At 43.4% G+C, this 25,368-nt stretch overlaps 1 protein-coding gene across 1 annotated transcript; it reads left to right on the top strand.

The window, feature by feature from the left end:
- The first annotated feature begins 415 nt into the window (after positions 1-415).
- On the top strand, positions 416-25,368 carry LOC311118269 (Y+L amino acid transporter 2). Its single transcript, XM_084157608.1, has 9 exons — positions 416-729; positions 875-1,017; positions 16,003-16,128; positions 16,437-16,581; positions 16,872-16,995; positions 23,757-23,957; positions 24,272-24,421; positions 24,576-24,759; positions 25,067-25,368. Exons 1-9 carry the CDS (start codon positions 422-424, stop codon positions 25,159-25,161), a joined length of 1,476 nt encoding a protein of 491 aa, XP_084013734.1. The 5' UTR covers positions 416-421; the 3' UTR covers positions 25,162-25,368.

The following is a 25,368-nucleotide window of genomic DNA, read 5'->3' as shown; positions in this document are numbered from 1 at the left end:
TAATCAGCTGCATCTTTGAAAATTCCAGCTTGTAGGACTAGCTAGGTATTCCGGTTTCTTTTGGATTCTATCCCTGAAAAATGCTGAAGTTTACAGTTACCTAATACAAGGAGTCATTGCCTGAAGCCTAATGGTTTCATACAGCAAGTTATGTTGTCTCACATCCTGTGCTAACAGTTGATGTTGTCCTTATTTCTCTACAGCGTTCTTGTCGAGTACAGCTGATAAAGGACATTATGATGACCATCAGCTGAGAGCCTTTGACAGTGGCCTTGCTTAGTGACGTGCTGCTCCCACCCTGTCGCTGTCCTAGTCTCTCCCCACCTGTCTCCAGTCCTGCACCTTCTACTCTGTCCCTGTCCTGTCTCCACTCCTTCATCTTTCTGTCCCCCCCCCCCCCCCCCCCCTCCGAACCATCACCATGGGGGCTGAGAAAGATGCAGACACCGTTTCAACTGGCTCCATGCGTCTGAAGCAGGAGATCTCCCTGCTCCAAGGGGTCTGCCTCATCGTGGGCAACATGATCGGCTCGGGCATATTCGTCTCCCCCAAAGGGGTGCTCTTCTACACAGGCTCCTTCGGCCTGTCTCTGGTGGTGTGGGCCATAGGCGGGGTCTTCTCCGTGTTTGGGGCCCTGTGCTACGCCGAGCTGGGAACCACCATCCGCAAGTCTGGGGCCAGCTATGCCTACATACTGGAGTCCTTTGGCGGCTTCCTGGCTTTCATTAGGTGAGATTTCACTTTTTTATATTTTAACAGGTTTGTCTCATTGAGAAACTATTTTGCAGAAGAGACCTTCACTATGTAAAGTGCTTTGAGTGTCTAGAAAAGCTCTATATAAATCTTTAATTCATTTCTTCTTTTTAATTATTAGGCTGTGGACGTCCCTGATGATCGTGGAGCCAGCCTGCCAGGCTGTCATAGCCCTCACCTTCTCAAACTACCTGGTGCAGCCCTTCTACCCCACGTGCTCAGCCCCCTACGATGCTGTGAGACTCATAGCAGCAGCCATCATTGGTAAGATGAGCTGAGCTCACTTATTTTCCTCCCTCTGACTGTTTTGAAATAAGGAGATATACTACTTGAACTAGTCCAAAAAGAACACAATTTTGTAAAGCGGCTTTCTATGGTGTGCCCTACTGAACGCATGTTTTTTTCTGGATCAAAATTAGGCTTAGGTGGTGGGTGTGGCGGGGACGTCGTAGTGGGCGTGGCCAATGGCGCAGTCACCAACTGAACATTTTAGAGGCCCTCCTGTTGGCCGCAGACAATATTTAGCTGTTCTTCAGCGAATTTTCTGCAGTTCTACACATTTTGCGATGGCTTATGCCGTGTACTTATGCCGAGTGACTCAAATATTATAACAAAATCGGTGGGGGCCCAGCGGGGGAGTTTCTCCCATTCCTCTCTGCAGATCCTCAAGTTCTGTCAGGTTGGATGGGGAGAGTCGCTGCACAGCTATTTTCAGGTCTCTCCAGAGATGTTCGATCAGGTTCAAGTCCGGGCTCTGGCTGGGCCACTCAAGGGCTTTCAGAGACTTGTCCCGAAGCCACTCCTGCGTTGTCTTGGCTGTGTGCTTAGGGTCGTTGTCCTGTTGGAAGGTGAACCTTGGCCCCAGTCTGAGGTCCTGAGCGCTCTGTAGCAGGTTTTCATCAAAGATCTCTCTGTACTTTGCTCCATTCATCTTTTTCTCGTTCCTGACGAGTCTCCCAGTCCCTGACGCTGAAAAACATCCCCACAGCATGATGCTGCCACCACCATGCTTCACCTTAGGGATGGTGCCAGGTTTCCTCCAGACGTGACACTTGGCATTCAGGCCAAAGAGTTCAATCTTGGTTTCATCAGACCAGAGAATCTTGTTTCTCATGGTCTGAGAGTCCTTTAGGTGCCTTTTGGCAAACTCCAAGCGGGCTGTTATGTGACTTTTACTGATGAGTGGCTTCCGTCTGGCCACTCTACCATAAAGGCCTGATTGGTGGAGTGCTGCAGAGATGGTTGTCCTTCTGGAAGGTTCTCCCATCTCTACAGAGGAACTCTGGAGCTCTGTCAGAGTGACCATCGGGTTCTTGGTCACCTCCCTGATCAAGGCCCTTCTCCCCCGATTGCTCAGTTTAAGGAAGAGAATTGGTGATTCCAAACCTTTTTTTTTGGCTTGCCTGTGTATATATATATATCATTGCGTTAATAAAGCCGCATACAAACATGGTCTCTTTTTTGCTTTCTTGAGTAAGGCAGCTCCAAAATGCAGGTGTTTCAGCCTAGCTCAGTGCTTTCTGTGGTGGTGGGGCAGCCAGCGGAAAATACGTTGCGTAGGTGTTGGTAATGTTCTTTAGTTGCGCCGTGATTGGCTCTGTTCTGTCAATCATGGGGACACTACGTCACCGCCAAGTCTAGGCGTAGAGCTTGAAAATTCAAGCCCCTTGTGTGCTGCCATAGAGTTACATTAAAAGTGCCCATCCAAAAAGGCTCAAGGTCATTGGCCACAGATAAAATGATGTCAAATCATGTTATATCTACAGTAGCTTTGATTGGACTGATCATGTCAACATCATACTTTCAAAATCTTAGCTAGCAGTCATCATAATGAATGAAGTTGACAATCTACTGGCAAATCCTTTTTAATCCTTGTCATATGAAGAGATGTAATGAAGAAAAATTATAGATAAAACGTATCGGTACTCATCGGCCATTTGACATAAACATTACACAACAAGTTGGAAATCGCAAATTCAACAATGAGTGGTTTGGAAGGAATCAGTGGCTAACTGCAAGCTTTGCAAAGCAATCACTAGCCTGCTATTCAGTGGAGTAGCTGTGTGGTCCCAAATCTGGGATTACGGGTCAACATTGGCCATTCTGTCAATGAAGCATGATTTGTGCCGCACTCAAAACAACTTAACTCGGAACTGCCAAAAACTTTACTTCAGTGAGTTCAAGACAACTGGGAACTTGGGGGGGGGAAAAACGAGCTCCGACTGAGAAAATACCTTTTGAACGGTCATCCAACTCGGAATTGTAAATCCGGAACTCGGGCCTCTTTCTAGAGCTACGACCTGAAGATCACTGACGTCATCATGATTCGACCTTGTTTTTTTCCGAGTTCCCAGTTGTCTTGAAAGCACCATAAATCCAGAGAATGACAAACTTTGATTCCAAAATTTGCCCACGAAGGACCGCCGCGCCACCTTCCTGTTCAAGTGAGCACAGCGCAACAAGGTGAGTCCAAAAATGTATTGTATGCTGCTGCATAAATGATGTAATATGCCAGGGAGATATGTATACTGTAGCTAAGAAAGTAATACTAAGTGTATGTTGTGTAGTAAGCTGTTAGTAGCCCATGTGCCTCACCCTAATAATTTGGTCTATTTACATCTCTTAATTTCGCCTACTGTTCTGACTTGGTGGTGCACATGTAGCCTATAACCTGTTTTAGAGAAATGTAATCTTCTAATATTGTCACTATTCCGTCGTGGATGTGGTGGAGGAGTCAAGCGCAGGAAACAGAGGTTTAGTCCAACAAGACTTTTAATAGTCTCAATAACACGAGCACAAAACCCCGACCTCGAAAACACGAAGTGGCGAGGGAAAATTACGCACACGCGTAAAACACTAAACATGAAAAAATGACACGGAAAACAAACACGTATCATAAACACAGTGGCAACAGAATAACAACACACAAATACCCTAGATCACAACACGGAACTTATAAGACACGTAATCAACTCCCAAACAGACACAGGTGTGACAGACAGACAAAAGCAATCAAACACAGAAACATAGAGCGGTGGCAGCTAGTACTCCGGGGACGGCGAACGCCGAAGCCTGCCCGAACCAGGAGGAGGAGCAGCCTCGGCCGAAACCGTGACAAATATTGTAAGAGCTTTGATTGTCTGCTTATATGCCCCCTTTATTTATCCTATGGTTCTGACTTGGTGTCCCGGGAGAACACTGTAAGAATGGCCCATGTTCTGAATTCTGTCGCTGTACATTTCAAAAGTGCTTAACAAATAGTTATATTGACTATGTCCGTCCTAGCTCTCTCATGAATGTCTTAATCGAAATTATGGATTGCCTCTTATCCGCTTGTCGTTGCCTTATGCCATAGTTTGTACATCTTAATTGTCAATAGAAACCACATTTGTTTAAGCAAGTCAGCCATATCAGCTTTGTTTTTTAAAAGGCAGTAAATGAGGCTGAATGAACTGTTTTGCTGCCAGACAAGGCTCCGCTGATAGCCAGGTGTAGCAGTGGTAAGGTGTTGGGACTCTGCTGTTGGGACAGCTTTATGTAGGCCCTAACAGTTTGTGGGCACCGGTTGTTACCATTATAGTGCAATTCATGTATTGTTTAGTGTTGTGTAGTGGTTTTGCTGGCATGCATCCCATATTTGTTTTGTTTGGCCCACCAAGATTTACACGCTAAAATCGCCACTGGATTGGCTATATAGGATTTGTAGTTCTTTGATTTTGTGCGATTTTAATTGACCAGCAATGAAACAAAACGGCAAAAATACTTTGAAAACCGCGACTACAGCATTTATTTCACTATAAATGTGATCATACTATTTGTATTCCCAAATGTGAGTGAAATGCTCGCACTTTGGAGCCCTGACCACCCGCCAACGTGGCTAGTGAAATGGACATCTTACCCGCCAATGCCAAAATCTTCCCACATTTGCTTGCAAATGTACATAGCCTACCGGTGGGTGATTTTAGCCTACAGCCAAATAAACATTCATGCACCTGCTTGCAAACCCTGGAGTTGCTAGCTGGCTAATTGTTTTCCCCTTGGATGTTGAGTTTGCTATTGCAACCTTTAGATGGCTAAGGGTCGACTTTTCCAGGCAAGTATTACTACTGCAAGAGATCAAGCGGATAAAGGCGCTACCGTTGCACCGCAGTAGGCTGCCTTTATTGTTGAACTTGTCTTTGTAAATTAGAATTACATTTGTTTAAATTGTCTCGCCTGGGTTTGTTTCGTGTCCCAGACAGTTTGATATTTCATAAATCCAAATGATGTGACTGGGTCTTACTGAGTCTGGCTTTAGAGTGGGTCATCTCTGTTACACTCATCCTGTGTCAGCTCTGCAGTTGCCAGGGGGGATATGAATGTGCGTGTGTTTGTGTTTTTCAGTTGGAGCGGAGCCACTCAAGGTGAAAAATGTGTGCTTTGTCAGACAAACGTGTAGAAGGCTCAAAAGGTGTTCTGTTGAGTCAGAGAGTGAGCTGTAATAAACGGAACAGCCTGACTTGGCATTTAGTTGAATCCCCTCAGGAATTAGGCCAACTGTAAATGCTCGTTCTCTCTCTATGGGTCTGGGGAGACATTCACACACGTTCCTTCATGAATTATGAGTGAGTAAAGGAATGCTGATTCTCTGCTTAGTGTAGGAGGCCAAGGTCTATGCGGAGGCAACCTGGTAATGTCTTAGTAGCTAACTGAGAACCTGCTCAGCTGTATTTCTTTTGTGTGTGTGTGTGTGAAATCAAGTCGCTATACTCAAGCTTAGAATGATTTTGGGGAATTTTTAAGTGTCCTTTTTATATTGCGACAGTAACGGTGTAGGCTACTCAAGTTTCAGAAAAGGCATGGGTATAATTGTTCCCTAAATGCTAAGGAATCCATGTTGCCAAAACGCAGGGCTTGATGTACATAAATGCCATAGGCCATAAAAACAGAACTCAAACTCATGTCATGGAAGCATTTGGTTGTCGTGTGAAGCCATTGTAGAAATTCTCCATGAAGCATAAACACACTGACCAGCAACATTAGGTCCTTGTTGAAACCCATGATTCCAATGATTAGTGGTTGTGTGCATATAGATCATCTATTTTCAAAGGCTCTCTTCATTAGTAAAATATGTGTAGTAAGATCTATCTCTCTTCAACATCAGATTTGCAACTTTTCTGTTTACTCTATCCTTCTGTTAGCCTTGGATGTGATGTGGCCAAAGCCACATTCATGCTTCGTGTGTGTTAGCGGCTATTAGCATACCGTAAATACCATTAGTATATTTAAATAATAAGGCCTGAGGGGGTGTGGTAAATGGCCAATATACCACGGCTTAGGGCTGTTATCATGCACGACGCAACGTGGAGTGCCTGGACACAGCCATTAGCCGTGGTATGTTGGCCATATCTCACAAACCCCCGATGTGCCTTATTGCTATTATAAATTGGTTACCAACGTAATTAGAGCAGTAAAAATAAATGTTTTGTCATACCCGTGGTATATGGTCTCATCTACCACAGCTGTCAGCCAATCAGCATTCAGTGCTTGAACCACCCAGTTTATAAAGACTAAATAAGGATAGCTATTCAAACTACAGTGCCATGAAAAAGTATTTGCCCCCTTTCTGATTTTCTCTTTTTGCATATTTTTTTATACGGAATTATCAGCTCTTCAACCAAAAACGAATATTACATAAAGGGAACCTGAGTTTACAAATAACAAAAAATGTATACTTATTTGATTAATTGAACCTTTTCACATGTACCAACAAACGGGTGTGGTCATTCTACAGTGGTCCCTGCAGGGTACGCTCAAACTGGTGTGATTAGAACGCTTATTTAGAACGTCCAGTTTCGATTTACGCAACAATCAGCATTTGAGCTAGCCACACTGTTTTTTCACAGAAACATTTTGCACAAACACAGTCCTTATAAAGTTATGTCCTGAATGTGACTAGTTTATTTATGGATGGAATGTTCAGACATTCACAGAAGTAGCGACAGCATACACAATCATCCAAACCGGAAAATGTAGGCTACATTATTCCTAGCGCTAACTGAGGAAAGATTGATGTAACACAAGCGGTCATATTTAGATAACTCTCGGCTGACAGAAACCACAATATGAATTAGCTAATAGCAATTACTATTTATAATTCATCACATCACTGGTGAGCTCAACATTGCCTGGCGCAGCGGTCTAAGGCATCGCAGTGCTTGAGACGTTACTACAGACCCGGGTTCAATCCCAGGCTGTGTCACAGCCGGCCGTGACCGCGAGACCCATGAGGCGGTGCACAATTGACCCATCGTCGTCCGGGTTAGGGGTGGGTTTAGCCGGCCGGCATTTCCTTGTCCCATCGCGCTCTAGTGACTCCTTGTGGTGGGCTGGGCGCCTGCAAGCTGACTTCGGTCGCCAGCTGGAAGGTGTTTCCTCCGACACATTGGGGCGGCTGGCTTACGGGTTAAGCAAGCAGTGTGGCTTGGCAGGGTCGCGTTTCGGAGGACGCATGGATCTCGACCTTCGCCTCTCCCGAGTCCGTAGGAGAGTTGCAGCAATGGGACAAGACTGTAACAACCAATTGGATATCAAGAAATTGGGGGGAAAAATGGGTAAATGTAATTCCTTCACCTCATTATAACATCTTTGGTCTGACAGACGTTTATGTGACACCCAGAATTCATTGTATAATGTCAACAAAAATGGCGCCACACATAGCTGGCAAATAGCTTAGCATTAGCTCATTATAATCAGTACAACCTTCAAAAAAGTATTTTACACACATCATAGGTGTCCATTACAATCTATGCAATAATCGAAATGCATTATTTGTCACCAGTACATGTGAATAAAACTGTAAATACATTATGCTCCATACATACATACTTCATGCTACAGTAGAAACGACAACACCATACACAGAAAATAAGGCACTTACTTTGATAGGAACACACACATGTCCAAAGTTATTATTTGTAAGGTAAACAACAATGGAGGCAATGCGAGCGGCAGCCAGAAAATGTGCCAGTCCGTGCAAGACTGTGCAAATGTCTGTATATTTGATGTGCGGAAAGAAATGGGGAAGGGCTCTCCTCAAAGAGAGAAGTTTGTCCGGCTCAATAAAGCCTAGAACATAAATTGTCCGCAACACAGAAATAGGCTACTTCTATGTGAATTAATGAGGAGGCGGAACACACTTCAATTCAAACTGTTAGAAAATAATACTTGTTAGAAAATAATTTGGGGCGGCGCGCACAATTGGCCCAGCGTCGTCCAGGGTAGGGGAGGGAATGGCCGGCAGGGGATGTAGCTCAGTTGGTAGAGCATGGCGTTTGCAACGCCAGGGTTGTGGGTTCGATAAAAAAATAATGTATGCACTAACTGTAAGTCGCTCTGGATAAGAGCGTCTGCTAAATGACTAAAATGTAAAAAAATTTAAAATTGAGACGTTGAAACAGCCTATAGATGCATAAAACAACTCATGCTGGGGCGACCGTTAGAGATATTTGGAACTAAGGTGTGAAAAGGTTAACAAAGATATGCAACAACCAGTTCCCTCACTTACACTCAATAACTGGTTGTGCCACCTTTAGCTGCAATGAATGCAACCAAATGCTTCCTGTAGTTATTGATCAGTCTCTCACATCGCTCTGTAGTAATTTTGGCCCACTTTTTCATGGAGAACTGCTGTATTCAAGTCCTGCCACAACATCTCAATTGGGATAAGGTCTGGACTTTGACTAGGCCATTCCAAAACTTAACATTTTGTTGCTTTTAACCATTTTCATGTAGACTTGATTGTGTGTTTTGGATCATTGTCTTGCTGCATGACCAATATGCGCTTCAGCTTCAGCTCACAGATGGATGGCCTGACTTTCTCCAGTAGAATTCTCTGATACAGAGCAGAATTCATGGTTCCTTCTATTAAGGCACATCGTCCAGGTCCTGAGGCAGCAAAGCATCCCCAAACCATCACACTACCAACACCATGCTTGATCGTTGGTATGAGGTTCTTACTGTGGAATGCAGTGTTTGGTTTTCTCCAGACATAATGGGACCCATCTCGTCCAAACAGTTGACTCAAGCTTGCCAAAAAGCACCTGGATGATCATCAAGACTCTTGGAAGAATGTTCTATGGATAGATGAGTCAAAAGTGTAACTTTTTGGACGATATGGGTCCCATTATGCCCACTGGGGACCCAGGCCCAGCCAATCAGAATACGTTTTTCTCCACAAAAGGGCTTTATTACAGACCAAAATACTCCTCAGTTTCATCAGCTCTCCGGGTGGCTGGTCTCAGACAATCCCGCAAGTGAAGATGCCGGATGTGGAGGTCCTGGGCTGGCGTGGTTACACCTAGTCTGCGGTTGTGAGGCCGGTTGGACGTACTGCCAAATTCTCTAAAACGACGTTGGAGGTGGCTTATGGTAGAGAAATGAACATTCTCTGGCAAGGGCTCTGGTTGACATTCTTGCTGTCAGCATGCCAATTGCACGCTCCCTCAACTTGAGACATCGGTGGCATTGTGTTCTGACAAAACTGCACATTTTAGTGGCCTTTTATTGTCCCCAGCACAAGGTGCACCTGTGTAATGATCATTCTGTTTAATCAGCTTCTTGATATGCCACACCTGTCAGGTGGATGAATTATCTTGGCAGAGTAGAAATGCTCACTATTAGGGATGTAAACAAATTTGTGCCAAAAATCTTAGAGAAATAAGCTTTTGTGTGTATGGAACATTTCTGGGATCTTTTATTTCAGCTCATGAAACATGGGACTAACACTACAATTTGCGTTATATATTTTTGTTCAATATAATATTAGGTTTTGGGTGAAGATCTGATAACATTCAGTATCAGCCATATGCAAAAGTGGAGAATCAGAAAGGGGGCATACTTTTTCACAGCACTGTATACAGGAGCTTCTTCTCTAAACCATATTGCACATAATGTTGCTCACTTGAATAATGCAATGGTTCTCAAATGTGTGGATATTTATATTTTGAAAACCCTTTAATTTTCAATATGGCTAACAGAACAAAAATGCTGTCTACTGGTATTAAGGTAATTAAGATCATTCTTACAGGGACATGTGGCTTTGGAGAGCCATTGTCTTTACACTGTACCACTCACAGAGGGGTTATGTGGTGTAGATGTGTCCCACACTACCTACGGAGGTGGCTTGGGAAAGCGAGATTTGAATTTAGATCAGTCTCTTTACACTACTAAAATGTGTCCTTGAAATAATGTGTTTTCAAACTAGTGTAGCGTAAAGAGGCCCAGGAGACAGTTCTCTGGACTATGCCAACGCTGCCCTCTTTGAGACGCCCACTAAGTCAATGTTTGCACTAGCCGTTGGTTCAACCAATAAGAGGCATAGGGAGTGAAAGCGGAAGCCTTGTAGACCGGCTCTAAGGGACAACTTTCCCATTTTATGATACAGTGGGGAAAACAAGTATTTAGTCAGCCACCAATTGTGCAAGTTCTCCCACTTAAAAAGAGGAGAGAGGCCTGTCATTTTCATCATAGGTACACGTCAACTATGACAGACAAAATGAGATTTTTTTTTCCAGAAAATCACATTGTAGGATTTTTAATGAATTTATTTGCAAATTATGGTGGAAAATAAGTATTTGGTCACCTACAAACAAGCAAGATTTCTGGCTCTCACAGACCTGTAACTTCTTCTTTAAGAGGCTCCTCTGTCCTCCACTCGTTACCTGTATTAATGGCACCTGTTTGAACTTGTTATCAGTATAAAAGACACCTGTCCACAACCTCAAACAGTCACACTCCAAACTCCACTATGGCCAAGACCAAAGAGCTGTCAAAGGACACCAAAAACAAAATTGTAGACCTGCACCAGGCTGGGAAGACTGAATCTGAAATAGGTAAGCAGCTTGGTTTGAAGAAATCAACTGTGGGAGCAATTATTAGGAAATGGAAGACATACAAGACCACTGATAATCTCCCTCGATCTGGGGCTCCACGCAAGATCTACCCCGTGGGGTCAAAATTATCACAAGAACGGTGAGCAAAAATCCCAGAACCACACGGGGGGACCAAGTGAATGACCTGCTGAGAGCTGGGACCAAAGTAACAAAGCCTACCATCAGTAACACACTACGCCGCCAGGGACTCAAATCCTGCAGTGCCAGACGTGTCCCCCTGCTTAAGCCAGTACATGTCCAGGACCGTCTGAAGTTTGCTAGAGTGCATTTGGATGATCCAGAAGAGGATTGGGAGAATGTCATATGGTCAGATGAAACCAAAATATAACTTTTTGGTAACAACTCAACTTGTCGTGTTTGGAGGACAAAGAATGCTGAGTTGCATCCAAAAAACACCATACCTACTGTGAAGCATGGGTGTGGAAACAGCATGCTTTGGGGCTGTTTTTCTGCAAAGGGACCAGGACGACTGATCCGTGTAAAGGAAAGAATGAATGGGGCCATGTATCGTGAGATTTTGAGTGAAAACCTCCTTCCATCAGCAAGGGCATTGAAGATGAAACGTAACTGGGTCTTTCAGCATGACAATGATCCCAAACACACCGCCCGGGCAACGAAGGAGTGGCTTCGTAAGAAGCATTTCAAGGTCCTGGAGTGGCCTAGCCAGTCTCCAGATCTCAACCCTATAGAAAATCTTTGGAGGGAGTTGAAAGTCTGTGTTGCCCAGCGACAGCCCCAAAACATCACTGCTCTAGAGGAGATCTGCATGGAGGAATGGGCCAAAATACCAGCAACAGTGTGTGAAAACCTTGTGAAGACTTACAGAAAATGTTTGACCTGTGTCATTGCCAACAAAGGGTATATAACAAAGTATTGAGAAACTTTTGTTATTGACCAAATACTTATTTTCCACCATAATTTGCAAATAAATTCATTAAAAATCCTACAATGTGATTTTCTGGAATTTTTTTTCTCATTTTGTCTGTCATAGTTGACGTGTACCTATGATGAAAATGACAGGCCTCTCTCATCTTTTTAAGTGGGAGAACTTGCACAATTGGTGGCTGACTAAATACTTTTTTCCCCCACTGTATACAGTTGAAGTCGGAAGTTTACATACACCTTAGCCAAATACATTTAAACTCAGTTTTTCACAATTCCTGACATTTAATCCTAGTACAAATTCCCTGTCTAAGAATGTGAAATGTCAGAATAATAGTAGAAAGAATGATTTATTTCAGCTTTTATTTATTTCATCACATTCCCAGTGGGTCAGGAGTTTACATACACTCAAATAGTATTTGGTAGCATTGCCTTTAAATTGTTTAACTTGGGTCAAACGTTTCGGGTAGCCTTCCACAAGCTTCCCACAATAAGTTGGGTGAATTTTGGCCCATTCCTCCTGACAGAGCTGGTGTAACTGAGTCAGGTTTGTAGGCCTCCTTGCTCGCACACGCTTTTTCAGTTCTGCCCACAAATGTTCTATAGGAGTGAGGTCAGGGCTTTGTGATGGCCACGCCAATACCTTGACTTTGTTGTCCTTAAGCCATTTTGGCACAACTTTGGAAGTATGCTTGGGGTCGTTGTCCATTTGGAAGACCCATTTGCGACCAAGCTTTAACTTCCTGACTGATGTCTTGAGATGTTGCTTCAATATATCCACATAATTTCCCTTCCTCATGATGCTATCTATTTTGTGAAGTGCACCAGTCCCTCCTGCAGCAAAGCACCCCCACGCGTCTCATTCCTGAGCAGTATGACGGCTGCGTGGTCCCATGGTGTTTATACTTGCGTACTATTGTTTGTACAGATGAACGTGGTACCTTCAGGCATTTGGAAATTGCTCCCAAGGATCAACCAGACATGTTTTTTCTGAGGTCTTGGCTGATTTCTTTTGATTTTCCCATGATGTCAAGCAAAGAGGCACTGAATTTGAAGGTAGGCCTTGAAATACGTCCACAGGTACACCTCCAATTGACTCAAATTATGTAATTAGCCTATCAGAAGCTTCTAAAGCCATGACATCATTTTCTGGAGTTTTCTAAGCTGTTTAAAGGCAGTCAACTTAGTGTATGTAAACTTCTGACCCACTGGAATTGTGATACAGTGAATTATAAGTGAAATAATCTGTCTGTAAACAATTGTTGGAAAAATTACTTGTTTCATGCACAAAGTAGATGTCCTAACCGACTTGCCAAAACGATAGTTTGTTAACAAGAAATTTGTGGAGTGGTTGAAAATGAGTTTTAATGACTCCAACCTAAGTGTATGTAAACTTCCGACTTCAACTGTATGTACTTACGAGTATGTACAGGAGGCTACATTTACCAGACCCATATGCATTGGGTGCGTAACCTGATTAGGGCGTCCACCCATGGTGATCAGAATTACAGAAATCACATTTTAGATTATGGTAATTCATATTAACAGAACATGCAAGTCGAGGATGCAACGATGTGCAGTCCTTCTTACCAAATTCTGATGTGCACTTTGAAGACGTTAGAATAACTGTCCACGTTTAATTTTCCTCAGCCAACAAGACAAGTAATGAACAGCAAAATCATTAGCGTATGTCAATCTACCATCCCCCATAGACCGCTGCGCCACTTGAGAGCCCTAAGGCACTGCATCTCAGTGCTTGAGGCGTCACTACAGACCCCCTGGTTCCATTCCAGGCTGTATCACAACCGGCCGTGATTGGGAGTCCCATAGGGCGGCGCACAATTGGCCCAGCGTCGTCCGGGTTTGGCCGGTGTAGGCCGTCATTGTAAATAAGAATTTGTTCTTAACTGACTTGCCTAGTTAAATAAATGTATGGTAAATTAACAAACCCCTCAAACTCTTAAGTTACTATGTAAGATGAAACCTTTAGAAACTGGCCACATAGTGAATCTAAGTGGGCTTACATGTTGATGAATGACTTTTAAAGTGATGTTAAAGATTCCATGTAACATGCTCCAGATATACAGTGGGGAGAACAAGTATTTGATACACTGCCGATTTTGCAGGTTTTCCTATTTACAAAGCATGTAGAGGTCTGTAATTTTTATCATAGGTACACTTCAACTGTGAGAGATGGAATCTAAAACAAAAATCCAGAAAATCACATTGTATGATTGCATTTTATTGCATGACATAAGTATTTGATACATCAGAAAAGCAGAACTTAATATTTGGTACAGAAACCTTTGTTTGCAATTACAGAGATCATACGTTTCCTGTAGGTCTTGACCAGGTTTGCACACTCTGCAGCAGGGATTTTGGCCCACTCCTCCATACAGACCTTCTCCAGATCCTTCAGGTTTCGGGGCTGTCGCTGGGCAATACGGACTTTCAGCTCCCTCCAAAGATTTTATATTGGGTTCAGGTCTGGAGACTGGCTAGGCCACTCCAGGACCTTGAGATGCTTCTTACGGTGCCACTCCTTAGTTGCCCTGGCTGTGTGTTTCGGGTCGTTGTCATGCTGGAAGACCCAGCCACGACCCATCTTCAATGCTCTTACTGAGGGAAGGAGGTTGTTGGCCAAGATCTCGCGATACATGGCCCCATCCATCCTCCCCTCAATACGGTGCAGTCGTCTTGTCCCCTTTGCGGAAAAGCATCCCCAAAGAATGATGTTTCCACATCCATGCTTCACGGTTGGGATGGTGTTCTTGGGGTTGTACTCATCCTTCTTCTTCCTCCAAACACTGCGAGTGGAGTTTAGACCAAAAAGCTATATTTTTGTCTCATCAGACCACATGACCTTCTCCCGTTCCTCCTCTGGATCATCCAGATGGTCATTGGCAAACTTCAGACGGGCCTGGACATGCGCTGGCTTGAGCAGGGGGCGTAGTGTGTTACTAATGGTTTTCTTTGAGACTATGGTCCCAGCTGCCTTGAGATCATTGACCAGGTCCTGCCGTGTAGTTCTGGGCTGATCCCTCACCTTCCTCATGATCATTGATGCCCCATGAGGTGAGATCTTGCATGGAGCCCCAGACCGAGGGTGATTGACCGTCATCTTGAACTTCTTCCATTTTCTACTAATTGCGCCAACAGTTGTTGCCTTCTCACCAAGCTGCTTGCCTATTGTCCTGTAGCCCATCCCAGCCTTGTGCAGGTCTACAATTTTATCCCTGATGTCCTTACACAGCTCTCTGGTCTTGGCCATTGTGGAGAGGTTGGAGTCTGTTTGATTGCGTGTGTGGACAGGTGTCTTTTATACAGGTAACGAGTTCAAACAGGTGCAGTTAATACAGGTAATGAGTGGAGAACAGGAGGGCTTCTTAAAGAAAAACTAACAGGTCTGTGAGAGCCGGAATTCTTACTGGTTGGTAGGTGATCAAATACTTATGTCATGCAATCAAATGCAAATTAATTACTTAAAAATCATACAATGAGATTTTCTGGATTTTTGTTTTAGATTCCGTCTCTCACAGTTGAAGTGTACCTATGATAAAAATGACAGACCTCTACATGCTTTGTAAGTAGGAAAACCTGCAAAATCGGCAGTGTATCAAATACTTGTTCTGTAGTCTACGGGAGTTAGTGTTTCCAAATTAGCTTTCTTTAGATTATCAATTCAGTTCTGCAGCTTTTTATAGGCATAGTATTTACATTTTAAACCATACCCAAGAGAATGACCCGTTAAGTAACTTTTTTGAGTTGTTTACTTGACAAATAAACAGCAGCAAATATTTTCCAGTACACCCCAAGGGTATGTTTAAGCGATTTGGCTGTGGAGTCAGCTTTCCCTGAATAGCCACTTGTAAATACAGTAAGAAGCTTCAGGCTTATTTTCCTTCACAGGCCTTCTCTGGGATGACAATGCAAAGCCATGCACATATCCGCTGGGACCAGGGTACCAGAGGAGAGGAAATTGCTATTCAGCGCCACAGTGATAAAGTCAAATCCCACTGTCTGTGCCTGCAGGTGCACACTTTCCTGCGAATGTTATCTGAGGGGATTACTTTACATGCCGGCCCACAGATGGAGGGAGACCTGTCCTCCTGGACTGTAATGTTATCAGCTCCCTGTGTAGTGGTGGATAGAGACAGGTTTATCTGACTATCTGGAATAGTTCCTAAGCCATTAGCCTTATCATCCCAGCCCTCTGCTTTACTGGTAGCTACTAGCAGCCCATTAGCTCGGCGAGTCAGCGGAAACTTCTGCTTTCATGATCTACATGATTTAAACCAGGTTTGGAAGTGGAATTGGTTTATATCAGTTTGAAATGGAACTGACCTGAATCCTGGTTTGAACCAACACTTGCTTTGGAGTTGCTTGCAGAGAGGTGGTCTGCTACACTCTTCTTCCTCCTCCTCTCCCACTCTAGGTCTCCTGACGTGTGTGAACTGTATGAAGGTGAAGTGGGGGGCCATTCTCCAAGTGGTCTCTACAGTAGCGAAGGTCCTGGCCCTCATCGTCATCATCATCGCTGGGATGATTAAGCTGGGACAAGGTATAGTACGGCATCTGGCTTGGGAGACATAACCCACCTGTCCCCAATGTCAGTGTGCTGGCATATTCATGATATAGCTTCACTTGCTGACCAGTAGTGTGTGTGTGTGTGTGTGTGTGTGTGTGTCTATTCTTCAGTATGTGAGTTGTTTTGTTGTTGATAGTGGATGAAATGAGTCCCCCTTACAATGTAAAGAGCATTGAACAACAGGGAAAGAACTATGATGTGTAACTCAGTGATTTAATCCATTACAGTTCATTTATCCATTATATCCAATTCATGATGTGATCCCTGGCCTCTGTCTGTAGGCCAGACGCAGAACTTTGAAGATTCGTTTAAGGGTTCTAAAGTGAACCCTGGGGATATGGCCCTGGCTCTGTATGCTGCGCTGTACTCCTACTCCGGCTGGGACACACTCAACTTCATCACCGAGGAAATCAAGAACCCGGAGAGGTGAGGCAGTCTTTATGTCATGATGTTTATGTTTATTTTTAAGTTTGGAAATAAATAGTGGCCCTTGTGTGTACTGCCAGTAATACCGTATACCCAGGTATGGTATAGGAATGGTACTGCCATACCTAGTCCTTTCTTGACCTTTCTTTGTCTGACTCTTGTTATATAGACACAGAACGTATGCCGGGCACTGCCCGTCTGGTTCCGCTCAAGGTTTCTCTCTCCCTGCAAAGTTTGTCCTTGTTTTTTTCTAAAGTGTTCTATCAATCTTCTTTATCCATTCCTACCAGGAACCTCCCGTTGGCCATAGGGATCTCCATGCCCATCGTCACAGTGATCTACATCCTGACTAACATTGCTTACTACACCGTTATGGATGCTGGAACTGTGCTGGCCAGTGATGCTGTGGCTGTGGTGAGTTCTACTCTGCTCTGGATTTTAGGTTATGTGGGGTTTAGTGTTGAGCGGTCGGTTTAGATAATTTTTTTAAACATTAAATGCATTATGAAATAACTACATAAAAATGATTTTAGAGCTTTTTAATGGAAATTCCAAAGCCAAAAATGGGGAACATTCAATTGCCAAAACATTGAAAACATTCCGTTGTCTCTATCAGGTCCACATTGGGTAGACGTCAATAGAAAAAGGAAATTACTATGAAATAATAAAATATCAGTTATATATTACTTAACCTAATTGACAGAGTGAAAAGAAGGAAGCCTGTACAGAATAAAAATATTCCAAAACATGCATGCTGTTTGCTAAAGTAATACTGAAAAAAAAAATGTGGCAAAGCAATACATTATTTTCATGAAAACAATGTTTGGGGCAAATCCAATACAACACATTACTGAATACCACTCTCCGTATTTTCAAGCATAGTGGTCACTGCATCATGTTATGGGTACAGTGCGTTGCTAAAGTATTCATCCCCCTTGGCGTTTTTCCTATTTTGTTACATTACAACCTGTAATTTAAATAGATTTTTATTTGGATTTCATGTAATGGACATACAGAAAATAGTCAAAATTAGTGAAATGAAAAAAATAACATGTTTCAACAAATTCTAACAAGTAAATAACGGAAAAGTGGTGCGTGCATATGTATTCACCCCCTTTGCTATGAAGCCCCTAAATAAGATATGGTGCAACCAATTACCTTCAGAAGTCACATAATTAGTTAAATAAAGTCCACCTGTGTGCGATCTAAGTGTCACATGATCTCAGTGTATATATACACCTGTTCTGAAAGGCCCCAGAGTCTGCAACACCACTAAGTAAGGGGCACCACCAAGCAAGCAGCACCATGAAGACCAAGGATCTCTCCAAACAGGTCAGGGACAAAGTTGTGGAGAAGTACAGATCAGGGTTGGGTTATAAAAAAAAAAATATCTGAAACTTTGAACATCCCACAGAGCACCATTAAATCCATTATTTAAAAAAATTGAAAGAATATGGCACCACAACGAACCTGCCAAGAGAGGGCCGCACACCAAACCTCACGGACCAGGCAAGGAGGGCATTAATCAGAGAGGCAACAAAGAGACCAAAGATAACCCTGAAGGAGCTGTAAAGCTCCACAGTGGAGATTGGAGTATCTGTCCATAGGACCACTTTAAGCCGTACAGTCCACAGAGCTGGGTGGCCAGAAAAAAGCCATTGCTTAAAGAAGTAAATAACCAAACACGTTTGGTGTTCGCCAAAAGGCATGTGGGAGACTCCCCAAACATATGGAAGAAGGTACTCTGGTCAGATGAGACTAAAATAAATTGAGCTTTTTGGCCATCAAGGAAAACGTTATGTCTGGCGCAAACACAACACCTCTCATCACCCGAGAACACCATCCCCACAGTGAAGCATGGTGGTGGCAGCATCATGCTGTGGGGATGTTTTTCATCGGCAGGGACTGGGAAACTGGTGAAAATACAGGGAAATCCTTGAGGGAAACCTGTTAGTCTTCCAGAAATTTGAGACTGGGACGGAGGTTCACCTTCCAGCATGACAATGACCATAAGCATACTGCTAAAGCAACACTCGGGTGGTTTAAGGGGAAACATTTAAATGTCTTGGAATGGCCTAGTCAAAGCCCAGACCTCAATCCAATTGAGAATCTGTGGTATGACTTTCAAATTGCTGTACACCAGCGGAACACATCCAACTTGAAGGAGCTGGAGCAGTTTTGCCTTGAAGAATGGGCAAAAATCCCAGTGGCTAGATGTGCCTAGCTTATAGAGACATACCCAAAGAGACTTGCAGCTGTAATTGCTGCAAAAGGTGGCTCTACAAAGTATTGACTTGGGGTGAATAGTTATGCACGCTCAAGTTCAGTTTTTTTTGTTCTTATTTCTTGTTTGTTTCACAAAAAATATTTTGCATCTTCAAAGTGGTAGGCATGTTGTGTAAATCAAATGATACAAACCCCCCAAAAATCAATTTTAATTCCAGGTTGTAAGGCAACAAAATAGGAAAAATGCCAAGGGGGGTGAATACTTTCGCAAGCCACTGTATGCTTGTAATTGTTAAGGACTGTGGAGTTTTCAAGATAAAAAATAAAAGGAATGGAGCTAAGCACAGGCAAAATCCTAGAGGAAAACCTGGTTCAGTCTGCTTTCCACCCGACACTGGGAGATGAATTCACCTTTCAGCAGGATAATTATCTAAAACACAAGGCCAAATTTACACTGGAGTTACTTACCAAGAAGACAGTGAATGTGTCACGAGAATTTTGTTATCTCAGTGGTTGAAGTCAACTACTTCTCAAGCTTTGAATAATTCCCAGAGGTTGTAAGTCTCTAGTTAATAATGAATTAAACAAAGTCCCATTTCTGCATTAGATCAGTATTTTATTCATGAGAGCTCTGCCACAAAAAGGGTGCACAGTCTTTTTATACTCACGCGCACACACACACACACACACACACACACACACAAGTTCTTATCATAGGCTACTCCTTGCTCAGGCAGGCTGCATTTTTTTCACTATTCCCATAAATAGTTATCGCGTTCTCACAATATTCTGCAAGCCTCTCACTCCCCCTCCCTGTGTGGGGACATCTGTTTTTGAAACCGGTCTCCTGTTATTGGTTTCAACATTTGCACTTCTGCTTGCCTAACTACAAGAGAACACAATTGGGTGGTTGTTTTTCACTTTTAGTCATTTAACTTTTCAGAATCAGAATGTTCTGGAGTGGCTGAGTTAGTTTTGACTAAAATATACTTGAAAATCAATGCAAGACCTGAAAATGGTTGTGTGTGTGTGTGTGTGTGTGTGTATATACACACACACACACACACACAGTGGGGAGAACAAGTATTTGATACACTGCCGATTTTTGCAGGTTTTCCTACTTACAAAGCATGTAGAGGTCTGTAATTTTTATCATAGGTACACTTCAACTGTGAGAGACGGAATCTAAAACAAAAAATCCAGAAAATCACATTGTATGATTTTTAAGTAATTAATTTGCATTTTATTGCATGACATAAGTATTTGATACATCAGAAAAGCATAACTTTATATTTGGTACAGAAACCTTTGTTTGCAATTACAGAGATCATACGTTTCCTGTAGGTCTTGACCAGGTTTGCACACACTGCAGCAGGGATTTTGGCCCACTCCTCCATACAGACCTTCTCCCAGATCCTTCAGGTTTCGGGGCTGTCGCTGGGCAATACGGACTTTCAGCTCCCTCCAAAGATTTTATATTGGGTTCAGGTCTGGAGACTGGCTAGGCCACTCCAGGACCTTGAGATGCTTCTTACGGAGCCACTCCTTAGTTGCCCTGGCTGTGTGTTTCGGGTCGTTGTCATGCTGGAAGACCCAGCCACGACCCATCTTCAATGCTCTTACTGAGGGAAGGAGGTTGTTGGCCAAGATCTCGCGATACATGGCCCCATCCATCCTCCCCTCAATACGGTGCAGTCGTCTTGTCCCCTTTGCAGAAAAGCATCCCCAAAGAATGATGTTTCCACATCCATGCTTCACGGTTGGGATGGTGTTCTTGGGGTTGTACTCATCCTTCTTCTTCCTCCAAACACTGCGAGTGGAGTTTAGACCAAAAAGCTCTATTTTTGTCTCATCAGACCACATGACCTTCTCCCATTCCTCCTCTGGATCATCCAGATGGTCATTGACAAACTTCAGACGGGCCTGGACATGCCCGTCTGAACAGTTTTTCTATGGGGTTGAGATCTGGAGACTGGCTAGGCCACTCCAGGACCTTGAAATGCTTCTTACGAAGCCACTCCTTCGTTGCCCGGGCGGTGTGTTTGGGATCGTTGTCATGCTGAAAGACCCAGCCACGTTTCATCTTCAATGCCCTTGCTGATGGAAGGAGGTTTTCACTCAAAATCTCACGATTCATGGCCCCATTCATTCTTTCATTTACACGGATCAGTCGTCCTGGTCCCTTTGCAGAAAAACAGCCCCAAAGCATGATGTTTCCACCCCCATGCTTCACAGTAGGTATGGTGGTGTTTGAATGCAACTCAGCATTCTTTGTCCTCCAAACACGACGAGTTGAGTTTTTACCAAAAAGTTCTATTTTGGTTTCATCTGACCATATGACATTCTCCCAATCCTCTTCTGGATCATCCAAATGCACTCTAGCAAACTTCAGACGGGCCTGGACATGTACTGGCTTAAGCAGGGGGACACGTCTTGCACTGCAGGATTTGAGTCCCTGGCGGCGTAGTGTGTTACTGATGGTAGGCTTTGTTACTTTGGTCCCAGCTCTCTGCAGGTCATTCACTAGGTCCCCCTGTGTGGTTCTGGGATTTTTGCTCACCGTTCTTGTGATCATTTTGACCCCACGGGGTGAGATCTTGCGTGGAGCCCCAGATCGAGGGAGATTATCAGTGGTCTTGTATGTCTTCCATTTCCTAATAATTGCTCCCACAGTTGATTTCTTCAAACCAAGCTGCTTACCTATTGCAGATTCAGTCTTCCCAGTCTGGTGCAGGTCTACAATTTTGTTTCTGGTGTAGGTCTACAATTTTGTTTCTGGTGTGTGTATATATATAATCCACAACCAATTTGACTGTGCTTGAAACATTTTGAAAATAATAATGGGCAAATGTTACACAATCCAGGAGTGGAAAGCTCTTAGAGGCTTACCCAGAAAGATTCACAGTTGTAATCACTGCCAAAGGTGCTTCTACAAAGTATTGACTCAGGGGTGTGAATACTTATGTAAATGAGATTTCTGTCTCAATTTGCAAATATTTCTAAACATATTTTCACTTTATCATTATGGGACATTGTGTGTGGGGAAAAAATCTATTTAATCCATTTTGAATTCAGGCTGTAACACAACTAAATGTGGAATGTCACTACCGGTCAAAAGTTTTAGAACACCTACTCATTCAAGGGTTTTTCTTTATTTTGTTGTAGAATAATAGTGAAGACATCAAAACTATGAAATAACACATATTGAATCATGTAGTAACCAAAAAAGTGTTAAACAAATCAAAATATATTTTATATTTGAGATTCTTCAAATAGTCATCCTTTGCCTTGATGACAGCTTTGCACACTCTTGGCATTCTCTCAACCAGCTTCACCTGGAATGTTTTTCCAACAGTCTTGAAGGAGTTCCCACATATGCTGAGCACTTGTTGGCTGCTTTTCCTTCACTCTGCGGTCCGTCCGACTCATCCCAAACCATCTCAATTTGGTTGAGGTCGGGGGATTGTGGAGGCCAGGTCATCTGATGCAACACTCCATCACTCTCCTTACATTTACATTTTACATTTTAGTCATTTAGCAGACGCTCTTATCCAGAGCGACTTACAGTTAGTGAGTGCATACATTTTCATACTGGCCCCCCGTGGGAAACAAACCCACAACCCTGGCGTTGCAAGCGCCATGCTCTACCAACTGAGCTACAGGTCAAATAGCCTTTACACAGCCTGGAGGTGTGTTGGGTCATTGTCCTGTAGTGTAAATACTTCCTGAAGGCACTGCAGTTAATTACCATGTTTCTGTGCTGAACTAGTGTCACACCCTGGCTCTGGGGACTCTATATGTTGAGCCAGGGTGTGTAGATTCTATGTGTTTGGTTTCTGTGTTTTAGTTCTATGTGTGCTATTTCTATGTTGGCCAGTGTGGTTCTCAATCAGAGGCAACGAGTGTCAGCTGTGGCTGGTTGTCTCTGATTGGGAACCACATTTAAACTGCCTGTTTTCCCATAGTGTTTGTGGGATCTTGTTCCGTGTTGGTTGTATTTAACCGTAGGACTGCACGTATCGTTTGTTGTTTTGGTTATTGTTCGTATTATCACTAAAGTTAAATAAACATGTTCGTTCATCACGCTGCGCCTTGGTCTACTCCGTCTAACGATCGTGACAACTAGGTTGAATATTTGCCTAATGAAAACGACAACTCCCTTCAGGCCAGCGTCCCACATTGTTATTGACTTAATTTCTCTTAAATTATTTTATTTCTTTCAAGAGAAACTGCGCGTTGAGCTCACAAAAAACAAAACTAAATGGAATTCAAGTAATTGAACAGACGTCGGTCAATTAGTTGTTTAAAAAAATAAATGTTTTATTAATCGCTCACCACTAGTAGGGTTATGGATGAGTTGGGACCTGCCATGTTAAGTCAATCATGATCAAGTATGAAAAGGTCTTCTCTCTTCAAAGACGCACACACCATGGTTAAACCATTTGCAGGTCACGAGGCAGGTCTTAATTGGCAGCATCTGTTCAGTGTAGCTAATTGACCAGCTGTTTTTGTTTTCTGGTTCCTGTGATGTCATCAGTAGGAGACTGGCTGCTCTATCTGCCTGGGGCACCAACTACACTACTCTCAATGACATGATAACCAAGGGGAGTGAGTCTCAATGACATGATAACCAAGGGGAGGGAAAGTCCTCTAGCTGCTAATGAGGTTAGCTTGTACAAAGGACTATGGTAATCAATAATGATCATGTAGTTACAGAATGCCTGAGTAAGTGAGTAAGGGACCTTTTTAGGCAAGTTGACTGTTACTAGCAGAGATGGGGTCAATTCCATTGCAATTCAGGAAGTAAACGGAAAATTCCTATTCTAATTATCTCCATGGAAAGGCAATGAATTGCCAAATTGATTGAATTTAAATGGAACTCACCCCAACCCTGGTTTCTGTATACAAATCCCAGATGTGAACCTATGTTGTCTTGTCTTTCTCTGCAGACGTTTGCTGATTTGGTGCTGGGCTGGGCTCGGTGGCTGATCCCCTTGTCAGTGGCCATCTCTTGTTATGGAGGACTCAACTCCTCCATCATCGCTGCCTCCAGGCTGTTCTTCGTGGGCTCCAGGGAGGGCCATTTACCCAACGTCCTCTGCATGATCCACGTCAAGCGCTACACCCCCATCCCAGCCCTGCTCTTCAACGTAAGTGAATGATGACTTAAATGTCATGTCACACAGTGATTGACGGGGAGTGTGATGTTGCATATAGTAGCTTTACAATACTTTTCTCTGTATACATTTAGATTTTATCCTGATACTGTGTGTGCGGGCACTGTCATTTCCACCAGGGACAGCTGCTCCATGAAAATGCATAATCAAGCATGGATCCTACCGGCGAAGTCCATGGTCAATGTGTTCCTGAAAATGTCTGGTTCTCTTCTCTGTGTTTGTCTGGTTTAGGGTGGCATGTCTCTGATCTAGGATCAGATTTATGAAGTGTTCTGTGTCTCCTGCAGGGTGGCATGTCTTTGATCTACCTGTGTGTGAAGGACGTATTCCAGCTCATCAACTACTTCAGCTTCAACTACTGGCTGTTCATCGGCCTCTCCATCGCCAGCCAGATATACCTCCGGTTCAAGGCTCCCAACATGCCCCGGCCCGTCAAGGTAAGGACCTTATTCACCGTTACTAAATATATTTTAATTCCTGTCAATTATGTACTTTTCTATCAGTTATTTTTATAAAATGCTCTGAGGAATGTGTGGGAATATATGCATAATTAATGTTGAGTTCCTCTCTGCTCTTGCCCCCTCTCTTCAGCTCTCTCTGTTTTTCCCTATAGTGTACTGCCTATGCAGTGTGTTCCTGGTGGTAGTACCTCTCTACAGTGACACCATCAACTCTCTGGTGGGTATCGGCGTGGCTCTGTCTGGCGCTCCAGTGTACTACATCTGTATCCACCTGCCCCCCTCCTCCAGACCTGCTTTCCTGGGCAGGATGCTCGGTGAGACTGGGCTGAAACAACCTTAAGAATGTTTCAGGTTGAAATGTAATGAATAGAGCTGACATGATTCAAGAGGAAATATTGAGATTGATTCAGGGGGAATAATAGGTAGACTTTGTTGAAGACAACATACATGGTGGAAAGCTATACATTCATATCATGGTTACCTTGTGATTTTGCTTCATTTTGGAATTGGGCAACCAAATTTAGATCTACTGTAGTTGCAAGCACCGTAAAAGTTGTAAAACTTTGCTCTAGGGAGCTGCGCTTGGTTTTGACACTTCCTGGTTCTATTTCCTTTCCCCAGATGTGATCTCCCTAAAAACCCAGAAGCTGTGTCTGTGCTGTGTGGCCTCACCTGACCTAGACCTGGACAACATCCCTGATGAAAAGCTGGAGTAAGGGATGAAAGGTTAGGAGGGAGACTGAGCCAAAGGTGGAAACAGACGGACCACAATCACAGCTACACTCCTTCTGCGCCAATACACCTTATTGATGAACCATTTTTATAATTTTTTCACCAGGACTTATAAATAATCATATGTGACTTGCTTGTCCTATAGTACTGTACAGTGAGTGTGTGTGTTCAGTGTTTAGGCTGAGGAAAGC

Source organism: Coregonus lavaretus (assembly GCF_964263955.1).
Source record: "Coregonus lavaretus genome assembly, chromosome: 3".
In the NCBI taxonomy this organism is placed as follows: domain Eukaryota; kingdom Metazoa; phylum Chordata; class Actinopteri; order Salmoniformes; family Salmonidae; genus Coregonus; species Coregonus lavaretus.
Note: the sequence above shows the minus strand (reverse complement) of the source record. Positions and strands in the feature narration are given on the sequence as shown.

Excerpts from the sequence above, each read along its gene's own strand:
- LOC311118269 (XM_084157608.1), top strand. The coding sequence starts at position 422 with ATGGGGGCTGAGAAAGATGCAGACACCGTTTCAACTGGCTCCATGCGT. Across the intron at positions 1,018-16,002 it reads CATAGCAGCAGCCATCATTG|GTCTCCTGACGTGTGTGAAC; the intron begins GTAAGATGAGCT and ends CTCCCACTCTAG. Across the intron at positions 24,422-24,575 it reads ACATGCCCCGGCCCGTCAAG|CTCTCTCTGTTTTTCCCTAT; the intron begins GTAAGGACCTTA and ends CCCTCTCTTCAG.